The 23476-nt window shown below is 35.2% G+C and overlaps 3 protein-coding genes and 3 non-coding genes across 6 annotated transcripts in view; 4 read left to right on the plus strand and 2 right to left on the minus strand.

The window, feature by feature from the left end:
• LOC144447593 (protein zwilch homolog) overlaps window positions 1-246 on the minus strand; it is a 53153-nt gene extending 52907 nt beyond the window's left edge. Inside the window, exon 1 of the mRNA XM_078137670.1 lies at window positions 122-246. Within this exon, the coding sequence (XP_077993796.1) occupies window positions 122-159 (38 nt within the window). The 5' untranslated portion in view covers window positions 160-246. The remainder of the gene's footprint in view (window positions 1-121) is intronic.
• A 287-nt stretch (window positions 247-533) lies between these two features.
• LOC144447018 (large ribosomal subunit protein uL4A-like) lies at window positions 534-8240 on the plus strand. The gene is made up of 9 exons (XM_078136877.1): window positions 534-603; window positions 898-1075; window positions 1861-2106; window positions 3212-3336; window positions 4226-4355; window positions 4898-5054; window positions 5859-5942; window positions 7314-7476; window positions 8074-8240. The coding sequence occupies exons 1-9, from the start codon at window positions 601-603 to the stop codon at window positions 8131-8133; spliced, it is 1146 nt and encodes a 381-aa protein (XP_077993003.1). The 5' UTR covers window positions 534-600; the 3' UTR covers window positions 8134-8240.
• LOC144447880 (small nucleolar RNA SNORD18) lies at window positions 4076-4146 on the plus strand. Its single transcript, XR_013482062.1, has one exon. It is a non-coding gene; the product is annotated as a small nucleolar RNA SNORD18 (small nucleolar RNA).
• On the plus strand, window positions 5699-5769 carry LOC144447882 (small nucleolar RNA SNORD18). Its single transcript, XR_013482063.1, has one exon. It is a non-coding gene; the product is annotated as a small nucleolar RNA SNORD18 (small nucleolar RNA).
• Window positions 6599-6669, plus strand: LOC144447883 (small nucleolar RNA SNORD18). Its single transcript, XR_013482064.1, has one exon. It is a non-coding gene; the product is annotated as a small nucleolar RNA SNORD18 (small nucleolar RNA).
• A 2927-nt stretch (window positions 8241-11167) lies between the features above and the next one.
• The window catches only part of LOC144447867 (mothers against decapentaplegic homolog 3-like), a 121666-nt gene continuing 109357 nt past the window's right edge, over window positions 11168-23476 (minus strand). Inside the window, exons 7-8 of the mRNA XM_078137984.1 lie at window positions 13626-13763; window positions 11168-13324 (exon numbers count right to left, since the gene is read on the minus strand). Of these exons, the coding sequence (XP_077994110.1) occupies window positions 13056-13324; window positions 13626-13763 (407 nt within the window). The 3' untranslated portion in view covers window positions 11168-13055. The remainder of the gene's footprint in view (window positions 13325-13625; window positions 13764-23476) is intronic.

The following is a 23476-nucleotide window of genomic DNA, read 5'->3' on the forward strand; positions in this document are numbered from 1 at the left end:
TCATAGAAAAATGTGATGAAATGAATTCATAATTTCACCAGAACACCCAGCGGTGATGAAGCATATTAAATAAATAATAAAAAATAGAACAATTGCAAACAATGCATAGTCTTCGACTCACCGTTCAAAGAAGCTTTTAGCCTCTTGGAAAATTTCCATCTTCGAAGAATTATTTCGTTCTTGGTATCAAATTTGCAACTTCATCAAAATTGCAGAAATCGAAATATCCGCCATTTTCACAGGCTACACAGAGCATGCTGGGAAAATTCCCTAAAGGTCACAAGATGAAACCCCTGCAAATGACCTAACCTATTACTGATGTATATACATCCGAGGACAAAAGTTAGTTACAGGATCAGAAATGTGTCACTTGAAATAAATAATTACGTTTAATTTTAGTGAATAAATATGAGAAATATCACTGTGACGTTATGAAAGTATAGTCCACATGCGTTATTTTTATGCCAAGTACATGTTTGCGAGACTGATATCCATTCACTATGGTAATGCGGTCGAACTACATATCATCCGGTCTTTTTCACGACTGGCGGCCGCCATATTGTTTAAGAACGGTCTCGCTGGCCCAAAAAACCAGCCAAAATGGTGAGTTTCCGAATAATGATGTAATAAAAACTTACTGTTTATGAGGTACAATGAACCAAAGTACGTATTTGTTTTACTTATTTCACAAAAAATGGTCTCCCTTCTGAGCTTTAACTAGTATGCCAACACGGAACATTGACTGGGCCACCATGCATTGCTTCATCCACGACAACACGTGGGTCTTTGACGTCGTACTTTATGTTGGAATATGAAATATCTGACTTCAGAGAGTCCTAGGGACATACCACATACAAATATTCTGATTAGAATATATAAATTTCATGTTTTACTCAGGCGTTGTCTGCTGCACGCCCCCTTATCAACGTGTATTCTGAGAAAAATGAGCCGAGTGGAACCACAGTAACACTCCCAGCTGTATTCAAGGCACCCATCAGGCCTGATGTTGTCAACTTTGTACATACCAATTTAAGAAAGAACAGTCGTCAACCATATGCTGTCAACAAGGATGCAGGTAAGATGGGGGGAAATGTATAATGTATTTACTTTTATAGCGAAAAGGAAAATGGAAAGATGAATTCCAGAGAATTGTATACAACTCGTACACTTCAACATCTTTTAGTTTAGACAATGACATTTTGATCTTGTACTTGTGGAGATGAAATTTTGTACTATATAACAGGTAAACACCCCCCCCCCCCCCAATAGTTTTGATTTGAAAGATTGAATGACAACAATTCTCTGGTAATAGCCATCATTTGTACTATGTTAAAAAAGTTAAAGCCGCCATATGTATTAGAGGTCGCCATTAATTAGTCCCCGCCGGACGAAGTCCGAGACAGGGACTTATGGATTGGGTTCCGTTCATTCGTCCGTCCAACCAACCGGAGCCGTTTCTTGGAGATGCCTGGACCGATTATTTTCAAACTTGGTAATGGGGCAACATACTATGGCATACATATGCACGTCGATGTGTTTCATGATACGATCCAATATGGCCGCCTAGCAGCCATTTTGTTTGCGAATTTTCTATGTCCAAAGCCATAACTCAGACATGCTTGAACAGATCTCATTCAAAGTTGGTATTAACACAGTGTTCTATGGCATACATGTGCATATCCATTTTCGTCGTGATATGATCCAATATGGCTGCCTGGCAGCCATTTTGTTGGCGCAGTTTTCATGTCCAAAGCCATAACTCAGACATGCTTGAACAGGTCAGTACATTGAAAATGTGTAGTCTTAGGTTCCTGATATTTTGGTAATTATTTACAGTACAGTCATTTTGATTCTTGACAGGTCACCAAACCAGTGCTGAATCCTGGGGTACTGGTCGTGCTGTCGCCCGTATTCCACGTGTCCGTGGTGGTGGTACTCACCGATCTGGTCAAGGTGCTTTTGGTAACATGTGTCGTGGTGGTCGCATGTTTGCTCCAACCAAAACCTGGAGGCGTTGGCACCGTAGAGTGAACATCAACCAACGTCGTTATGCTATGTGTTCAGCCATTGCTGCAACTGGAATTCCTGCTCTAGTCATGTCAAAAGGTAAAATGTGATGTGTATTTGTGTCCACATGTGGCATGAACAGAGGTGATGTGTCTTGTTTAGAGATGTGAAGTATACTTCTATAAGTGTTAGTCAAATGAAAAGATGTAATTAATTGGGTTCTGCTGACCTCTATTCTCAAAATTATTTGTCACCAAAAATAAGAAGACATAGCTACAATATAATTTTCAACACTTTCCAAGTACTGCTTAGAGTTTAAGTTTCTTAATCTGTGTGATGACTTCTGGAAAATTTAATGTATATGTTATAAACATGAACTGCCTTACCCGTATTATACACATATCATCGGAAAAGTGGACATCGCGACGGTAGTTTTCTGTGGTAGCGATTTGAGTTGTTACCTACAAGATTGGTAATTGTGTTGATAAATTTATGCTTCAAGTATTTATTCTAAAACATCGGTGATCATAATCACTGATCGTAACATTCATTCAAGGAATTGACGTCTTTTCTCATGCATGATGAACGCAGTGACGGCCAGGCGAGGTCATCAAAGGGCATACTAATTTGAATATCTTGAATCGTATTGGTTTGATCTGTTTCACTATACCCGGGGAATGGTCACGCGTGTATCGTGTATTCAAATAGTCAAACATGGATAGAGGGACATGAAACAGTATAAGTATTTAGATTTGCTTTGCAAAAGACGACGTGTGGGGGCATCATTTCAAACAACTGACATGAGTTGGGTTTACAATGTACTTCCGTACTTCGCCTCTACCGAATCGGCACTCCAGCACTGAAGTGTCTAAATTTCACTGTTAGCCACAATGCGCCTTTGTGGGCGCCAAGAAGTCGATTTCAATGTGCCAATTTTCAATTAAATGCGACTATGGCGCGGGCGCGTTGACTTCCCAATCACTGTATATGTTATAAACATGAACTGCAATCAGTTGAATTGAGTTGTTCTAGCTAAAAGGTTTGTGAAATATTCTCATTTATTATAGGTAATGAAAGTGAATCACCATCATAGTGATTTATAATGTCTGACTAATTTGTCCAAGTGTTGAATGTTTGTTGTATTATCGTTTACTAAATTGTATGTTTGTATTGAGGTTCACCTTTCCTTCATCTTATCATATAGGTCATCGTATTGAAGAAACTCCAGAAGTTCCATTGGTAGTAGCTGACAAAGCACAAGACTTCAAAAGAACCAAAGAAGCTGTAGGATTTTTGAGAAAGTTCAAGGCATGGGAAGATATTCAAAAAGTAAGTCAAGAAAATGGAAAGTAATGTAGCCAGTCTATCCTATGCAGGGGTGAACAAATCATTTTGTGAACTGGTGGTCCCTGGACCAGTGTCTTAAAAAATACAGTGGTCCTGCTAACAGAGCTAGTGGTCTTGGGTCCCACGATGTGAAACATTAAATCTTGCCTACGAATCTGTATATTCAGACGTACACCACTTTTAGTTGAACAATACCCCAATTTAAAATAATAAATATAAAGTTGACATGCTTGGTTTCACTCAATTGACAGTTCTATTCATCTTTATTATTATAAATTTGGTATTGTTCAACTAAAATAGATGTAAGTCTGAATATTTGATACCCTGCAATTGCATGTTCATGAATGTGTCCTCAAACCTCTGTACTCAAACAGCGTTGTCTCATCAATTTCCTATTCAATTGCACAATACACTATACCCATATAGCGTATATTACAGGTTTGACATCAAAAGTCACCTCTGATTATACTTCATGACCCATGTAATGCGTATAGTTTTAGCTCCATTGCAATCGTATTTCTTGTTTGTTCATTTTCAGTTGTTGCTGTTCCTACTTTTTAACATGGGTATTTACAGTAACGTACTTTTCCAACGAACCAGACAAGGTTCAATTTGTGTGGTCTGGGCAAGAAAGTCACTGGTCACTGGTCCCGAACCTCAAACCAGTGGATTGTTCACCCCTGCTTTGCATCAGTGTAGCTGAGATTTATGTTAGTTTTGAAAGATATGATGATATTATAACTTCTGGTCCGTGTTTTTGATAAACAATGATAATTGTGAAGTTCTGATCTTTGTACATTGTGTGTGATTTCTTTCATGCTATAATAATGAGCCCCATGTTTTCTGATAACACCTGTTGTGTCTTCTATAGGTTTACAAATCAAAGCGTTTGAGAGCTGGTAAGGGAAAAATGCGTAATAGGCGCCGTGTCCACAGACTTGGTCCATGCATTATCTATGACCAAGACAATGGTCTTACCAGGGCATTCAGGAATATTCCAGGTAGGATTGATTGGAATCCATAGACTCCTATCGACTATATAGTAAAATATGTTGTGTTGCTTCATGAAAGGAGTTGGCCAATGTGTGAGGGCAACCTGTTGTGGAACATCTTATAGACTTTAGTGACATAATATGGTCTTGAAATTTTGTGAGTGAACTTGTTGGTTTGCGTGACTGCCTTGGACAAGTAAAATATGAAACCAGGCTAGTGAAATCATTTCACTCTGCCTGATTGGGCAAGTGAAATATTTTATACATACTGTGTTACTGGCTTGACTGAGAGTAGACAGCTTCAACTGCAACTTGGGGTAGCAGTACTTGCATTGCACATGTTTTAAACCTGTAAAAATACTAACAATTTAGGAAAAGGAATTTACGAGAGACAGACAGACAGACAGTCAGAGACAGTAATAAACAATATGCTATAGTCAAGGTGATGTACAGTTGAATCTATTGGAAACAATTGTTGATAATCTTTTGCAATAAAGAGCCCCACCATGTATAGTTTGAGTGATACATTGATGTATTTTGCTCCTACACAGGTGTCACTCTTCTAAATGTAAACCAAATGAATCTGATGAGACTCGCTCCTGGTGGTCATGTGGGACGCTTTTGTATCTGGACTGAGAGTGCCTTCAGGAAACTGGATGATCTTTATGGTACATGGAGGAAACCATCCAAAGAAAAGAACAATTACAAGTAAGTAGACACTGTGAAAGATGACAAAAAGGGTTTTATGGATGTGATATTTCATTGCCTACTGAACACAAGTACCATTTCCGAAAGTTAGTGAGCAACAATGCAACCCATTGTTTCATATCATATGGTTGTGGCATGTTGATATCAACAATGCAACCCATTGTTTCACACAATATAATTGTGGCACATTGGTATCAACAAGTTTTTTTTTTATTAGAAGGAATACTTGTGATACAAATAAATATTTGACAATATGAAAGTTAGAAATCTGACTGAGTAGTCATGTAGTTCAGTGTGATTCATAGAGAAAGTTGTTTGGGTGGGAAAAGTATTTCTATGGAAAGACAGTGAATGTGTTACCAATTGATCACTAAGAGATATCATGTCAGAACATCTTTGGCATAGATTCATCTAAACGGACACATTTATAGAGAAGCAGGTAAATCTTATACTTTTACCAAAGATGAATGTGTAAAACAGAAAGAATACAAAACTTCAAATAAAGTACCAACTTGGACTACTTGAGGTCAAGTGAAAGGTTGAAGAGTGTTGACTTTAAAGTTTACTTTGTGACTCATTTGATATTACAACCCACTGTCTTAACACCATGTACAGTTCACCAGATTAGTGAAAATTTATTTGCAAAGATGTGATGAGTTATCAACTTCAGGTCCGTGTTGTTGATTTCCAGTGATAATACCGAAGTTCTGATCTTTGCAATCATGTCTTAGACATTAGTAATCTTGTAATTCTTGGCTAAGGGCTAGATGAGGACTTAAAACCTATGTATATTTTACCCTCTAGTTTACCCATGCCTAAGATGACATACACAGACTTGGGCAGACTTCTGAAGAGTGAGGAAATACAGAAGCAGCTTAAACCAGTCAAGTGAGTATAATGTATAGTGTTCGCTATCAAATTTTGTTTGGTTTTGTTGTAGAGAAGCTAAAGTAAGGTTGCAGTAGTTGTCCTCAACTCCAAGTAAATAATGTAACTACAGTAGTCAGGGGTGAACAAATCATTTTGTGAACTGGTGGTCCCCGGACCAGTACCTTAAAAAATCCAGTGGTCCTGCTGAAAGAATTAGTGGTACAAGGAAAAATTGAGCAGGTCCGCCCAAAAAAATCGCTAGTCCCGGACCCAGGACCAGTGGATTTGTTCAACCCTGGTAGTATATAGCTAAATCACTTAGTCTTCTTAAGTTGTCATATGACCACAGAGTGCACTCTACACTACTGACATTTGCATCTCCTTATCCCTGTTATGGGACAGGCATTATGGTTGGATCCAGCCAACTCCTTTCAGCCTTCACATAAGAAATGCATGAGGGTTTATGGATATGTTTGGTTGTAAGGTTATAGTGCTCTTCCAGGATGCCTCCACAAGAAATGTCAATGACAAGTGTAAGCCCTTCATATATAACCAGTGGGGGTGGATACATGGTGTATCTGTCATCTGATGCTTGTTAGTTTCATATTGATATAAGACTTATCAGATTATGATATCAGAGAGTGCTTAAAATTACTATGGTTGTAAAGTTGGCAAAGATATGATGAGTTATCAACTTCAGGTCCGTGTTGTTGATTTGCAGTGATAACACTGAAGTTCTGATCTTTGCAAGATGCATGCCATTGTGATGACTGTCTAGATTCATAGGATGATTTGAAAAATAAAAAGGTTGGCCTTAGGACAAGAGAGTAGGCCTTGAAGGTTATGGAACTGATAGAAGATGAAGGTGGTGGACAAAACTTGGAATAGTTTTGTTTGCCAACTGTTTTAATAAAAGTTTTGTTAGGGAACTTAAAAATGTAGAAAGCACTTGTAGGAAGATATAGAAGTAGTCGTTTTCAGTATATATGCTAATGAGTCATCTAATTGAAACAAAAAAAGAAAACCCTTTCCATTTATCTGGTATGAAAATTTTAATCTTTTAAATAGAAAATGTGTATATGTTAATAAGCAAGTCAAACAACATTAAGGTATGAAGTTTGTAAAGGAATGGGCAAACAACGTGATTTCCTATTTAATTCTAATTATTTGTAGGATAATGTTACATACAAAACAGTTTACCTCAATCTTGCATACAGTAGGATAATGTTACATACAAAACAGTTTACCTCAATCCTGCATACAGTAGTGAATTTATATTTTTATGTTACTTTAGTAAATGCAAAGTTGTAATGGTTTGCTGTTGTGAGAGAAGAGTGCTTCATATACATATTAGCACAGATTTGATGATTGTATCATTTTGTGTTTCAGCCGTACAGCAAATAAACGCAAGATTCTGAAGAAGAATCCTTTGAAGAACATTCGTGTAATGACAAGATTAAATCCATATGTGAAGACTGCTAAACGTCAAGCTAAGTTGACGGATGAGAGACGTAGGAAGGCCAAACAAGACCTGCTTGACAAGAAGCGAGGTGTAAGTACAAACTATAAACAGTTCTGTATTCAGAATGTATTCACATTGTAAATAGACATTGTTGTCTAATGAAATTGATTTGTCCAACAGCTTAATCAATTGATGTCATATTTTGACATAAATTATCCAGTACTAAACACATTGTGTACACCATACTAGAGATGTGAACACATTGTGTATACCATACTAGAGATGTGAACACACTGTGTATACCATACTAGAGATGTGAACACATTGTGTATACCATACTAGAGATGTGAACACATTGTGTATACCATACTAGAGATGTGAACACATTGTGTATACCATACTAGAGATGTGAACACATTGTGTATACCATACTAGAGATGTGAACACATTGTGTATACCATACTAGGGATGTGAACACATTGTGTATACCATACTAGAGATGTGAACACATTGTGTATACCATACTAGAGATGTGAACACATTGTGTATACCATACTAGGGATGTGAACACACTGTGTATACCATACTAGGGATGTGAACACATTGTGTACATCAAAAAATTAAGATATCTTGTATGGAGTATCTTACATCATATATAATCATGCATTATATGTTCTTTCTTCACAGATTTCCACAGAAGCCAAAAAGCCAGCTCAAACCAAAGCAAAGGGCAAAGGAAAGAAATAAAGAAGACACAATGGAAACTGTACAAACTATATGAACTGTACTTTACTTTACACTGTCAACAAGTGTATCTGTACAACAATGAATAAACAAATATTGTGGAACTGAAATTCTCTGTCTTTGCATTTGCTGGTGGCATAGGTGTTGAATGAATAAGGTATACTCTTAACACAAGTTGAAAGTGAGGAAGTTGCATGTACAGAAATAGTGAAATGATTTGCAAGGTTACAACAGAAAATACTTGTATTTCAATTCCTATGACTGGTGACAGTATTTTTATTGAATATTCGTAAATACCTAATAAATATATGGATAAGATAATAAATTTAACTCCAAACTATAGACATATGAACTACAACATTTAATGATAAAATTTTCCATTGATACTGCAAACTTTTTACATGAGGCCTTTAACCTTAGGAAAACCATTATTTACAATTCAAACATTTATTTAATTTGATATCATTTGTGTCCTATAAGCCAGGGGGGGCTAGATGTGGCTCTTTTTTTGTAAATTTTATTTAAGTATTGTATAATTTAATAAGTCCACATAGGACACCTTCATAAATAAATAACAATGCCATTGTTTTGCACTATAACCTTCCTTGAATAGATTGTTAGCTCACAAGCACCTGTGGTATTAATTTAAATAACAATGCTTTTCTTCTTTACTTCAACAACATGTTTTCCCATGTTGATGTTTCACAATGTGTGTATACAAAAGACAACTGTCAAATATTGGGTGAATCATCTGGCACAGGTAAAGTAGAACACAACCATAAACCTATTTGTTCAGTTTTATCACAGTTAATTAAAGCTAGTTAATCAGTTGAAATTCCAATAATGCTTTATCTCTTAAACTGGACAGAATTGTGTACATGGATCAAGGAATTTCACTTGCTTGTTTTCAACTTGTCTAGTTAGTCTACTGCCCTCAATGGTTGACATTGGTATTCTGTAGATAGGTTACTGGCCTCAATGGCTCTACTGCCCTCAACGGTTGACATTAGTATTCTGGCTGTCTGCATTCACCCTCATATCTGTGGCATGCGCATATGCATCAACTGATTTCAACCAAACCTGGCACAAAGGTAACATGCTATGTGAGACCAAGGGCACGAGGCAACAATTCTGGTGTCTATTACAATTAATAACGAATAACATGAATAAAGACAACATCAAAAAGTTCCATCAAGTTCTTGTTTATAATTATTTCAGTATCTTGAATCGCTAATTAATATATAATTATAATACACAGAGAAATACATATATTTAACTCGATCGAATCATGCTGGAATATAAATAGAATATATGAGATGCTGTGCTGTGGCGTGTAATGATTGAATAGCACCCCCAACAGTTGTAGAATTTAGTTCTCTGTCTTGTCGCGCTATCACAAGCTCGAATGATTGGAATCTTGGCAAACGTCCATGAAAGTACTAGAATTTAAAAATTTAACCTCCACGAGCCCAGCATTTACTCAATTTGCTCATTTGCTAATGTATTACTAGTTTAAACAAGGAATGCATTTGAGCTCAAGCATGGCAAGCAGCACATCAGCTGTCGCGAGTGCACATAAAGCGTCGATTTTGCACCATGATCATGTTCCATTAATATTGGTAACAGATAAAGCATTACAGACTAAATCTATCCGTATATTGTCTTTTTCTTTATTCTTTTATGGAGTCTTCCATATTTATATAAACTTACTCTGTGATTAAAATGTTTCATTTTTTAAAAGACCAGAAAGTGTACATACATATAATATTTACATACATATAATATTTAATTTTTAACCATTCCATTTCTGGCCTTATACCCAAAATAACAAATATGTGTAGACGTGTATAATGAGTTTATTAAAATATACTATAAATAAAGAAGTAAGTAAGTAAATGTGACTCATAGCTAACTTGGGCCTTTATTACCTGTATATAATTATCATTTTCAGATTTCACCAGGATTGTTACCTCATGCCCATGGTGAGACATTTTTGATCATGACTTGTGTTTGACCATGTGAGGCATATGCTAGTTACCTAATTTTGTGACTTTGACCTATATACCAAAATGACAGCCATATTTGTGCTAAAAATCACATTTTGCCTGTTATCTCTAAAAGTCTATGGACACCATTCAAGTGTCTACCCTCATGCTATCAATGATAAGCATTCTAATGAGACCATTACCTTTGATCTTGACAAACATTTTCAAGGTGAAGTGAGAGAAAGGGTTACATTCTAACTGTATACTTCAGACAGCTAAATATTATTGCTAATTATACTGAAAACCCAACACTATAAACATTTGCATCCCTGGAAAGTCTAACAAAGCATTTCCGTTAAAATGCTAATCATCTTGCCAAACAACACACAAGTTGGTTGGGGGGGGGGGGGGGGGGGGTCCTCCTATCTACATGGTATACCCCATAGTTAACTTGATCTCTTTGTATTTAAAAGGAATTGGGTGGGGTGGGGGGTGTCACTAACTCATTATATATTACATACCCTATAGCCAACTACTTATACATGCAAAGTATGAATGTGGTTAGTGTAATACATATAATATACTTTAGTCAACCAGTAATGTGTGGAGAGAGAGACGGAGGGAGTACTTTTCCAAGTTACAACCTTATTTACCTTACCACCTGACTGTAACTGTAACTGTGACTGTGAATGAAGGTAGTATGGGCCTATTTCATCTTTCCACTTTGTTTCCAAAGTATCATCAGAGATGTGGCTGATAAATAGTTATTGACATTTGGATTGCAATACTCAAATTGCTGCCATCACAGGACCAACTTTTATTTTTTTTAACTTAGTACAGCTAAGTCTAAACAGACGACAACTATGCTCTACTACATATATGTTAGAAGAATACAAATTAAAATATTTTATAGGAGCATATGATCTTACTAGTCAACCAATCATGCTGCATGTTACAACCATCACAAATAATAAATACTGATTCAACCAATCATGCTGCATGTTACAACCATCACAAACAAAAAATACTAATTCAACCAATCATGTTGCAAACAACAATTCTTTATTATAAAGAGGAGAATCTTGGGCTACAAATAAGTGGGTGCCATAGCAACCAAATTTAGGGTGTCCGTACAAATCACCATTACATAATTGTGCATCTTGGAGGTGACGCAAACTAAAATCCACCATGTTGACTGGACAATGCACCTTTTACAACTTGACAACACTGCAATTTTTGGCCTTGCTGGCACCTTAGTATCCAAGTTTTGTAGTCAAAACCAAAGAGTACGTATGCATACCTGTAAATAACAACATATCTACTTTGATCACATCTACTGCTAAATGACTCATTTTGATATAATCTGTCAGAACTATCACTTTTCAATTCGTAATATTCTATTCAAATTTTTGGCTGAGTTTATTTACATTGCCAAGTTTAGGGGAGGTCCTACCTACTGTATGTACTGAAGTCATTAAAAATAAACTTTTTTTATCATTCAAAAATTTACTAATTCTGCTAATCAAGTGACGCAGAGCAATGGCACCTCTTAAAATGAGCTGAAATTAAAACTCAAAAGTAATTTATCTTTTTTTTTAATTTTTGTACTTTTTCCTGTTTACTTTACCAGGTTTGAATGAGAAAAGAAAATAAAGTTGGATATTTTGATAAAATCTTTGCTCTACTTATTGTTTAATGTGGTACAAAATAACACCTTGTTTTTGTGCAAATGCGTAAATGAAAATGAGCGGGTAGTAGACTACTATCAAACTCAAGATATAAAACTTCAAATCTGGTTATGACAACGACCATGGTGAACTTTCACCATCTAGTCAACCACCCTCATGAACTGTGGGTAAGTACAGCCACCAATGTCTACAACTACTTCATTAGAGGTGCTAAGGTGGCTATAATATTTAAAACATTTATCTATGTCTGACTCTTGGTTAGTAACAATTGTGACCTACATCAGAAATCTTTCTCTAAGGCAGTAGAAACACATGATATAGTTTTGATTTCTGTCACATTTTATCTTTTATATATTGTGGAGTACAAATATTGGTGTATCTTTTCTTTGCCAACTGAACTACATACAGTTCCTGAATGTCACAGGCCACAACTGGTTCAAACCAGTCATGGCTGCTCAGAACTGATTATAACCAACATAATATTAATGGCTGTATATTGAAATGAAGAAAAGTGAACTACATATAGTGCCACTGACCAGTATTTGTATCAAATTCAATATTACTTAGTAAACTGCCTTCTTTTTCACAAATTCCTAAAAATTTGAACTTGTGTTTTGATGAAAAGACAATTTGTATTCTGTAGTCATGTCATGACATGAAATGACACTGACTGTGTCTCTTTATAAAAAATGAAATAACAGTCATGTTGACTTATTATTAGATTACTACTGTATCAAAACACACAGGAAAACACAATAGTCATCAGGGAAAGATTAAAATAGTTATACTGTGAGAAATGTCAATAAAATGTGTCTGTATTTCTTTCCCATAGATTATTTCATGAATATACAGTATATCATGACAACTATAGCTCTAACTGTTGACACATTGTCACATGACTAGACTAGGCTTTCAAAATAAACATTGGTACTCTTTTTAAGAATCCTTTGTGGACACTCCTTTCAATTTTCTACTATCTAGGGCTCCATGGTTACAAATGGATAATGAGAAACAAATATGAAGATGAGTTTGCTCAGTTGCCATGGAAACATCAAGTTACATGTCGTCAATGTAAATATCTTGTGTTATTTTCATAGTTTGTGGGGCAGCAGGCAGGCAAGCTAAGGCTATGGTGTTGACTAAATCCTTCAAGGGTCGACCCACTCACAGGATCTGGATTTTGCCGATGCACAAGTTGTTCTATTTCTCTTTGAATAGTTCCCCAAATTGTCAGACGCTTATTGTCAACTCTTCATGACATACTGGAACAAGGCACACGTGGAGACCCCATCTGTGTCAGAACTCTATCCAGCCATTGCAAAGGTCCGTTGAGATGTAGCTCAATCCAGCACGGTGTGCTCGTCACAGTTTGACGCCTGTATTCGGCACCCCATCCTTTGACGAAACTCATACGAATTGTGCACATACGTGTCAGCTGATAGACAGCTTCAAAACCTTGATTGACAGACTGTGACAGCAATGCGGCAAATTCCTGATTATTGAAGATTTTTAAATTGCAACCTGTAAATGGTACAAAGAGTATAATATAGGTGATGTCATTACCAGTAATTTCCCATATACCCTTGCATGAAATCTGCAAAATGGCCGAAAACAAGTCAAGTGCGATAGGGCTTCTTTACAAGATTAAGCATGTTACCGTGGTGATATTTTATCAACCCAAATCATGTGTTTAAGTTGACATCAGTAATCAATACAAGTGTACTAAAGGTAGAAACAAGTCTGACTGGACTTTTCCTTTAACATATTCTCTACAAGTGGAGAAGAGGTTGGATTGCCAGTACAATGTGTATATTATGATTACCTGGTGGTATTTTACAGACAGTAGCTGGATGCCATCCATATCTGAGATTACACTGTGGACTCTGTACAAATATACTACTCTCACTAAGACATTCAGCAAACACTTCACCTCCAATATAATACAAACGTACACCTTTACCTGAAAATAAAGTCAAACAATTCAATATTACAAAAGACTTACCAACGACTCACTCAAGTCCATGATTCAATCTTTCAATCAATCAATCAATCAATCAATCAATCAATCAATTAATCAGTTAATACATTGACCAATTAATTCATTAATTAGAAACATTTACACACTGCCTATATCCAGCGGCACTGAACAACAAAGAACTTGGTAGAGATGTTTAAATTGCCCTTGCAAAAAAAAAAATCTTATTGACTTCCTTCAATTTATCACAGGTTTTAGACTACTGTAGATCAACAGCAAGACTGTTCCAGAGGCAGCAAAACAAAATATAGAGATGTACAGTAGTCAATTGTCAATGGATGGCTAGTAGTATTAAGTGACTCTTATAACTAACATTGTCAATGGATGGCTAGTAGTATTAAGTGACTCTTATAACTAACATTGTCAATGGATGGCTAGTAGTATTAAGTGACTCTTATAACTAACATTGTCAATGGATGGCTAGTAGTATTAAGTGACTCTTATAACTAACATTGTCAATGGATGGCTAGTAGTATTAAGTGACTCTTATAACTAACATTGTCAATGGATGGCTAGTAGTATTAAGTGACTCTTATAACTAACATTGTCAATGGATGGCTAGTAGTATTAAGTGATTCTTATAACTAACATTGTCAATGGATGGCTAGTAGTATTAAGTGATTCTTATAACTAACATTGTCAATGGATGGCTAGTAGTATTAAGTGACTCTTATAACTAACATTGTCAATGGATGGCTAGTAGTATTAAGTGAGTCTTATAACTAACATTGTCAATGGATGGCTAGTAGTATTAAGTGACTCTTATAACTAACATTGTCAATGGATGGCTAGTAGTATTAAGTGACTCTTATAACTAACATTGTCAATGGATGGCTAGTAGTATTAAGTGACTCTTATAACTAACATTGTCAATGGATGGCTAGTAGTATTAAGTGACTCTTATAACTAACATTGTCAATGGATGGCTAGTAGTATTAAGTGAGTCTTATAACTAACATTGTCAATGGATGGCTAGTAGTATTAAGTGACTCTTATAACTAACATTGTCAATAGATGGCTAGTAGTATTAAGTGACTCTTATAACTGACATTGTCAATGGATGGCTAGTAGTATTAAGTGACTCTTATAACTAACATTGTCAATGGATGGCTAGTAGTATTAAGTGACTCTTATAACTAACATTGTCAATAGATGGCTAGTAGTATTAAGTGACTCTTATAACTAACATTGTCAATGGATGGCTAGTAGTATTAAGTGACTCTTATAACTAATATTGTCAATGGATGGCTAGTAGTATTAAGTGACTCTTATAACTAACATTGTCAATGGATGGCTAGTAGTATTAAGTGACTCTTATAACTAACATTGTCAATGGATGGCTAGTAGTATTAAGTGACTCTTATAACTAACATTGTCAATGGATGGCTAGTAGTATTAAGTGACTCTTATAACTAACATTGTCAATGGATGGCTAGTAGTATTAAGTGAGTCTTATAACTAACATTGTCAATGGATGGCTAGTAGTATTAAATGACTCTTATAACTAACATTGTCAATGGATGGCTAGTAGTATTAAGTGAGTCTTATAACTAACATTGTCAATGGATGGCTAGTAGTATTAAGTGAGTCTTATAACTAACATTGTCAATGGATGGCTAGTAGTATTAAGTGACTCTTATAACTAACATTGTCAATGGATGGCTAGTAGTATTAAGTGACTCTTATAACTAACATTGTCAATGGATGGCTAGTAGTATTAAGTGACTCTTATAACTAACATTGTCAATGGATGGCTAGTAGTATTAAGTGACTCTTATAACTAACATTGTCAATGGATGGCTAGTAGTATTAAGTGACTCTTATAACTAACATTGTCAATGGATGGCTAGTAGTATTAAGTGACTCTTATAACTAACATTGTCAATGGATGGCTAGTAGTATTAAGTGACTCTTATAACTAACATTGTCAATGGATGGCTAGTAGTATTAAGTGACTCTTATAACTAACATTGTCAATGGATGGCTAGTAGTATTAAGTGACTCTTATAACTAACATTGTCAATGGATGGCTAGTAGTATTAAGTGACTCTTATAACTAACATTGTCAATGGATGGCTAGTAGTATTAAGTGACTCTTATAACTAACATTGTCAATGGATGGCTAGTAGTATTAAGTGACTCTTATAACTAACATTGTCAATGGATGGCTAGTAGTATTAAGTGACTCTTATAACTAACATTGTCAATGGATGGCTAGTAGTATTAAGTGACTCTTATAACTAACATTGTCAATGGATGGCTAGTAGTATTAAGTGACTCTTATAACTAACATTGTCAATGGATGGCTAGTAGTATTAAGTGACTCTTATAACTAACATTGTCAATGGATGGCTAGTAGTATTAAGTGACTCTTATAACTAACATTGTCAATGGATGGCTAGTAGTATTAAGTGACTCTTATAACTAACATTGTCAATGGATGGCTAGTAGTATTAAGTGACTCTTATAACTAACATTGTCAATGGATGGCTAGTAGTATTAAGTGACTCTTATAACTAACATTGTCAATGGATGGCTAGTAGTATTAAGTGACTCTTATAACTAACATTGTCAATGGATGGCTAGTAGTATTAAGTGAGTCTTATAACTAACATTGTCAATGGATGGCTAGTAGTATTAAGTGACTCTTATAACTAACATTGTCAATGGATGGCTAGTAGTATTAAGTGACTCTTATAACTAACATTGTCAATGGATGGCTAGTAGTATTAAGTGACTCTTATAACTAACATTGTCAATGGATGGCTAGTAGTATTAAGTGACTCTTATAACTAACATTGTCAATGGATGGCTAGTAGTATTAAGTGACTCTTATAACTAACATTGTCAATGGATGGCTAGTAGTATTAAGTGAGTCTTATAACTAACATTGTCAATGGATGGCTAGTAGTATTAAGTGACTCTTATAACTAACATTGTCAATGGATGGCTAGTAGTATTAAGTGACTCTTATAACTAACATTGTCAATGGATGGCTAGTAGTATTAAGTGACTCTTATAACTAACATTGTCAATGGATGGCTAGTAGTATTAAGTGACTCTTATAACTAACATTGTCAATGGATGGCTAGTAGTATTAAGTGACTCTTATAACTAACATTGTCAATGGATGGCTAGTAGTATTAAGTGACTCTTATAACTAACATTGTCAATGGATGGCTAGTAGTATTAAGTGACTCTTATAACTAACATTGTCAATGGATGGCTAGTAGTATTAAGTGACTCTTATAACTAACATTGTCAATGGATGGCTAGTAGTATTAAGTGACTCTTATAACTAACATTGTCAATGGATGGCTAGTAGTATTAAGTGACTCTTATAACTAACATTGTCAATGGATGGCTAGTAGTATTAAGTGACTCTTATAACTAACATTGTCAATGGATGGCTAGTAGTATTAAGTGACTCTTATAACTAACATTGTCAATGGATGGCTAGTAGTATTAAGTGACTCTTATAACTAACATTGTCAATGGATGGCTAGTAGTATTAAGTGACTCTTATAACTAACATTGTCAATGGATGGCTAGTAGTATTAAGTGACTCTTATAACTAATATTGTCAATGGATGGCTAGTAGTATTAAGTGACTCTTATAACTAACATTGTCAATGGATGGCTAGTAGTATTAAGTGACTCTTATAACTAACATTGTCAATGGATGGCTAGTAGTATTAAGTGACTCTTATAACTAACATTGTCAATGGATGGCTAGTAGTATTAAGTGACTCTTATAACTGACATTGTCAATGGATGGCTAGTAGTATTAAGTGACTCTTATAACTGACATTGTCAATGGATGGCTAGTAGTATTAAGTGACTCTTATAACTAACATTGTCAATGGATGGCTAGTAGTATTAAGTGACTCTTATAACTAACATTGTCAATGGATGGCTAGTAGTATTAAGTGACTCTTATAACTAACATTGTCAATGGATGGCTAGTAGTATTAAGTGACTCTTATAACTAACATTGTCAATGGATGGCTAGTAGTATTAAGTGACTCTTATAACTAACATTGTCAATGGATGGCTAGTAGCATTAAGTGAGTCTTATAACTAACATTGTCAATGGATGGCTAGTAGTATTAAGTGACTCTTATAACTAACATTGTCAATGGATGGCTAGTAGTATTAAGTGACTCTTATAACTAACATTGTCAATGGATGGCTAGTAGTATTAAGTGACTCTTATAACTAACATTGTCAATGGATGGCTAGTAGTATTAAGTGACTCTTATAACTAATATTGTCAATGGATGGCTAGTAGTATTAAGTGACTCTTATAACTAACATTGTCAATGGATGGCTAGTAGTATTAAGTGACTCTTATAACTAACATTGTCAATGGATGGCTAGTAGTATTAAGTGACTCTTATAACTAACATTGTCAATGGATGGCTAGTAGTATTAAGTGACTCTTATAACTAACATTGTCAATGGATGGCTAGTAGTATTAAGTGACTCTTATAACTAACATTGTCAATAGATGGCTAGTAGTATTAAGTGACTCTTATAACTAACATTGTCAATGGATGGCTAGTAGTATTAAGTGACTCTTATAACTAACATTGTCAATAGATGGCTAGTAGTATTAAGTGACTCTTATAACTAACATTGTCAATGGATGGCTAGTAGTATTAAGTGACTCTTATGACTAACATTGTCAATGGATGGCTAGTAGTATTAAGTGACTCTTATAACTAACATTGTCAATGGATGGCTAGTAGTATTAAGTGACTCTTATAACTGACATTGTCAATGGATGGCTAGTAGTATTAAGTGACTCTTATAACTAACATTGTCAATGGATGGCTAGTAGTATTAAGTGACTCTTATAACTGACATTGTCAATAGATGGCTAGTAGTATTAAGTGACTCTTATAACTAACATTGTCAATGGATGGCTAGTAGTATTAAGTGACTCTTATGACTAACATTGTCAATGGATGGCTAGTAGTATTAAGTGACTCTTATAACTAACATTGTCAATGGATGGCTAGTAGTATTAAGTGACTCTTATAACTAACATTGTCAATGGATGGCTAGTAGTATTAAGTGACTCTTATAACTAACATTGTCAATGGATGGCTAGTAGTATTAAGTGACTCTTATAACTAACATTGTCAATGGATGGCTAGTAGTATTAAGTGACTCTTATAACTAACATTGTCAATGGATGGCTAGTAGTATTAAGTGACTCTTATAACTAACATTGTCAATGGATGGCTAGTAGTATTAAGTGACTCTTATAACTGACATTGTCAATGGATGGCTAGTAGTATTAAGTGACTCTTATAACTAACATTGTCAATGGATGGCTAGTAGTATTAAGTGACTCTTATAACTAACATTGTCAATGGATGGCTAGTAGTATTAAGTGACTCTTATAACTAACATTGTCAATGGATGGCTAGTAGTATTAAGTGACTCTTATAACTGACATTGTCAATGGATGGCTAGTAGTATTAAGTGACTCTTATAACTAACATTGTCAATGGATGGCTAGTAGTATTAAGTGACTCTTATAACTAACATTGTCAATGGATGGCTAGTAGTATTAAGTGACTCTTATAACTAACATTGTCAATGGATGGCTAGTAGTATTAAGTGACTCTTATAACTAACATTGTCAATGGATGGCTAGTAGTATTAAGTGACTCTTATAACTAACATTGTCAATGGATGGCTAGTAGTATTAAGTGACTCTTATAACTGACATTGTCAATGGATGGCTAGTAGTATTAAGTGACTCTTATAACTAACATTGTCAATGGATGGCTAGTAGTATTAAGTGACTTATGACTAACATTGTCAATGGATGGCTAGTAGTATTAAGTGACTCTTATAACTGACATTGTCAATGGATGGCTAGTAGTATTAAGTGACTCTTATAACTAACATTGTCAATGGATGGCTAGTAGTATTAAGTGACTTATGACTAACATTGTCAATGGATGGCTAGTAGTATTAAGTGACTCTTATAACTAACATTGTCAATGGATGGCTAGTAGTATTAAGTGACTCTTATAACTAACATTGTCAATGGATGGCTAGTAGTATTAAGTGACTCTTATAACTAACATTGTCAATGGATGGCTAGTAGTATTAAGTGACTCTTATAACTAACATTGTCAATGGATGGCTAGTAGTATTAAGTGACTCTTATAACTAACATTGTCAATGGATGGCTAGTAGTATTAAGTGACTCTTATAACTAACATTGTCAATGGATGGCTAGTAGTATTAAGTGACTCTTATAACTGACATTGTCAATGGATGGCTAGTAGTATTAAGTGACTCTTAAATGTCAATGGATGGCTAGTAGTATTAAGTGACTCTTATAACTGACATTGTCAATGGATGGCTAGTAGTATTAAGTGACTCTTATAACTAACATTGTCAATGGATGGCTAGTAGCATTAAGTGACTCTTATAACTAACATTGTCAATAGATGGCTAGTAGTATTAAGTGACTCTTATAACTAACATTGTCAATGGATGGCTAGTAGTATTAAGTGACTCTTATAACTAACATTGTCAATGGATGGCTAGTAGTATTAAGTGACTCTTATAACTAATATTGTCAATGGATGGCTAGTAGTATTAAGTGACTCTTATAACTAACATTGTCAATGGATGGCTAGTAGTATTAAGTGACTCTTATAACTAATATTGTCAATGGATGGCTAGTAGTATTAAGTGACTCTTATAACTAACATTGTCAATGGATGGCTAGTAGTATTAAGTGACTCTTATAACTAACATTGTCAATGGATGGCTAGTAGTATTAAGTGACTCTTATAACTAACATTGTCAATGGATGGCTAGTAGTATTAAGTGACTCTTATAACTAACATTGTCAATGGATGGCTAGTAGTATTAAGTGACTCTTATAACTAACATTGTCAATGGATGGCTAGTAGTATTAAGTGACTCTTATAACTAACATTGTCAATGGATGGCTAGTAGTATTAAGTGACTCTTATAACTAACATTGTCAATGGATGGCTAGTAGTATTAAGTGACTCTTATAACTAATATTGTCAATGGATGGCTAGTAGTATTAAGTGACTCTTATGACTAACATTGTCAATAGATGGCTAGTAGTATTAAGTGACTCTTATAACTAACATTGTCAATGTATGGCTAGTAGTATTAAGTGACTCTTATAACTGACATTGTCAATAGATGGCTAGTAGTATTAAGTGACTCTTATAACTAACATTGTCAATAGATGGCTAGTAGTATTAAGTGACTCTTATAACTAACATTGTCAATGGATGGCTAGTAGTATTAAATGACTCTTATAACTAACATTGTCAATGGATGGCTAGTAGTATTAAGTGACTCTTATAACTGACATTGTCAATGGATGGCTAGTAGTATTAAGTGACTCTTATAACTAACATTGTCAATGGATGGCTAGTAGTATTAAATGACTCTTATAACTAACATTGTCAATGGATGGCTAGTAGTATTAAGTGACTCTTATAACTAACATTGTCAATGGATGGCTAGTAGTATTAAGTGACTCTTATAACTAACATTGTCAATGGATGGCTAGTAGTATTAAGTGACTCTTATAACTAACATTGTCAATGGATGGCTAGTAGTATTAAGTGACTCTTATAACTAATATTGTCAATGGATGGCTAGTAGTATTAAGTGACTCTTATAACTAACATTGTCAATGGATGGCTAGTAGTATTAAGTGACTCTTATAACTAACATTGTCAATGGATGGCTAGTAGTATTAAGTGACTCTTATAACTGACATTGTCAATGGATGGCTAGTAGTATTAAGTGACTCTTATGACTAACATTGTCAATGGATGGCTAGTAGTATTAAGTGACTCTTATAACTAATATTGTCAATGGATGGCTAGTAGTATTAAGTGACTCTTATAACTAACATTGTCAATGGATGGCTAGTAGTATTAAGTGACTCTTATGATTGACATGTCTACCATGTAGTCTTGTATAGTTCTCCGGATGACAGAAGTATAAAATACTAATAAGTAATAAAAAACCGATAGGGAACACTGCATACTATGGTGATCGGGCCTTCTTTATTTGCGGCCCACGTCTTTGGAATGCCCTGCCACCATGTCTTCGTTCTTCACATACTTTGAACAGTTTTAAATCTGCCTTGAAATATCCTCTTTTTAGATCTCATTGACATTATTATTAACTTTTAACTTTTTTACATTTCAGTTTTTTAAATGTCATTCCGTGTCTTTGTATTTTTATCCTGTTTCATATTATGTTTATACTTGTGTATATGTACATTTTAAAATACTTTTATACTTTTGTTCAGCGCATTGAGATTGTTTTTAATGTAATGCGCTCTATAAGAAATAAATATTATTATTATTATTATTACCGTTAAAGTCGTATTATAAGCCGCGGCTTATATTACAATGTTGCAAAATAAAGAACCAATTTTATTTCTTGAACTAGGGGTGCGACTTATAATAAAGACTTTTCAATTTTTCAAAATGTGGATGTGGTAGAAATTCACCCGAACTCTCGGTTATGGAAAAATGGACGTCTGTAACACAATATGAAAACTTTATTATGAAGTTTCAAAGTGTAAGAATGAAATGATAAGTGTGGCTGGAGGGGTAAGGCTGCCCGGAATGACAGCAACATCGACGTTACGGTCACGCTACTCATCTTTCACTCGTTCCGTAAGATGTACCCTACAGGAATCCCAAACAAGTACGGTAGACGCCGCCGATCTTCAGTCAGTCTTGGGAACGTTCTCCTGATGTACTCAATGCAGCCTGTGGAATGGTAGAAACACAACGATGTCAGATATTTTGAAACGATCGTGTTTGGAAAAAATATAGGTTGAAAGTAGACTGAAAGATTTGGCGGTATAAATCAAATTGACATCGATTCTCTCATTCTAAGTTGAAAGGTCAACTGCGTTCATGAACTCGTAAACAAATTTAAATGATCATCGAATGACTATTGGCCGTTACGCATACGACGTCATGAAACGTCACGAAACATTAGCATATATGATGGCCCACTGAGAACACGTCGATGTAAACAACTCCATGCTTTGCTAGCGTGATCACAGCTATGGTACATGAAACATGTGTTATAAAACTCACCTTTTGCTATCGTGATCACAGCTGAACAGAATGGTACATGAAACACGTTATAAATTAAAACTCACCTTTTTCATCAATATATCCTTTCTCTTGAACTCGAACTCCAACACGTGTGAACAAGTACGAAGCGGCTTCTTGTACTCGGGGTGTGATCGGCAGCCATACAACTTTATCGGTACGATAGGTGTAAATGTCCCGATCCCTGCCGAAAGGATTGCGACACCCTTCTTTTGATATACAGTGCGTAACTTTATCGGTACGATAGGTGTAAATGTCCCGCTCCCTGCCGAAAGGAAGGGATTGCGACACCCTTCTTTTGATATACAGTGCGTAACTTTATTAGTACGATAGGTGTAAATGTCCCGCTCCCTGCCGAAAGGAAGGGATTGCGACACCCTTCTTTTGATATACAGTGCGTAACTTTATTAGTACGATAGGTGTAAATGTCCCGCTCCCTGCCGAAAGGAAGGGATTGCAACACCCTTCTTTTGA

Source organism: Glandiceps talaboti, chromosome 16, assembly GCF_964340395.1.
Source record: "Glandiceps talaboti chromosome 16, keGlaTala1.1, whole genome shotgun sequence".
Classification (NCBI taxonomy): domain Eukaryota; kingdom Metazoa; phylum Hemichordata; class Enteropneusta; family Spengelidae; genus Glandiceps; species Glandiceps talaboti.

Excerpts from the sequence above, each read along its gene's own strand:
- LOC144447018 (XM_078136877.1), top strand. Across the intron at positions 2,107-3,211 it reads TGCTCTAGTCATGTCAAAAG|GTCATCGTATTGAAGAAACT; the intron begins GTAAAATGTGAT and ends CTTATCATATAG. Across the intron at positions 4,356-4,897 it reads GGCATTCAGGAATATTCCAG|GTGTCACTCTTCTAAATGTA; the intron begins GTAGGATTGATT and ends GCTCCTACACAG.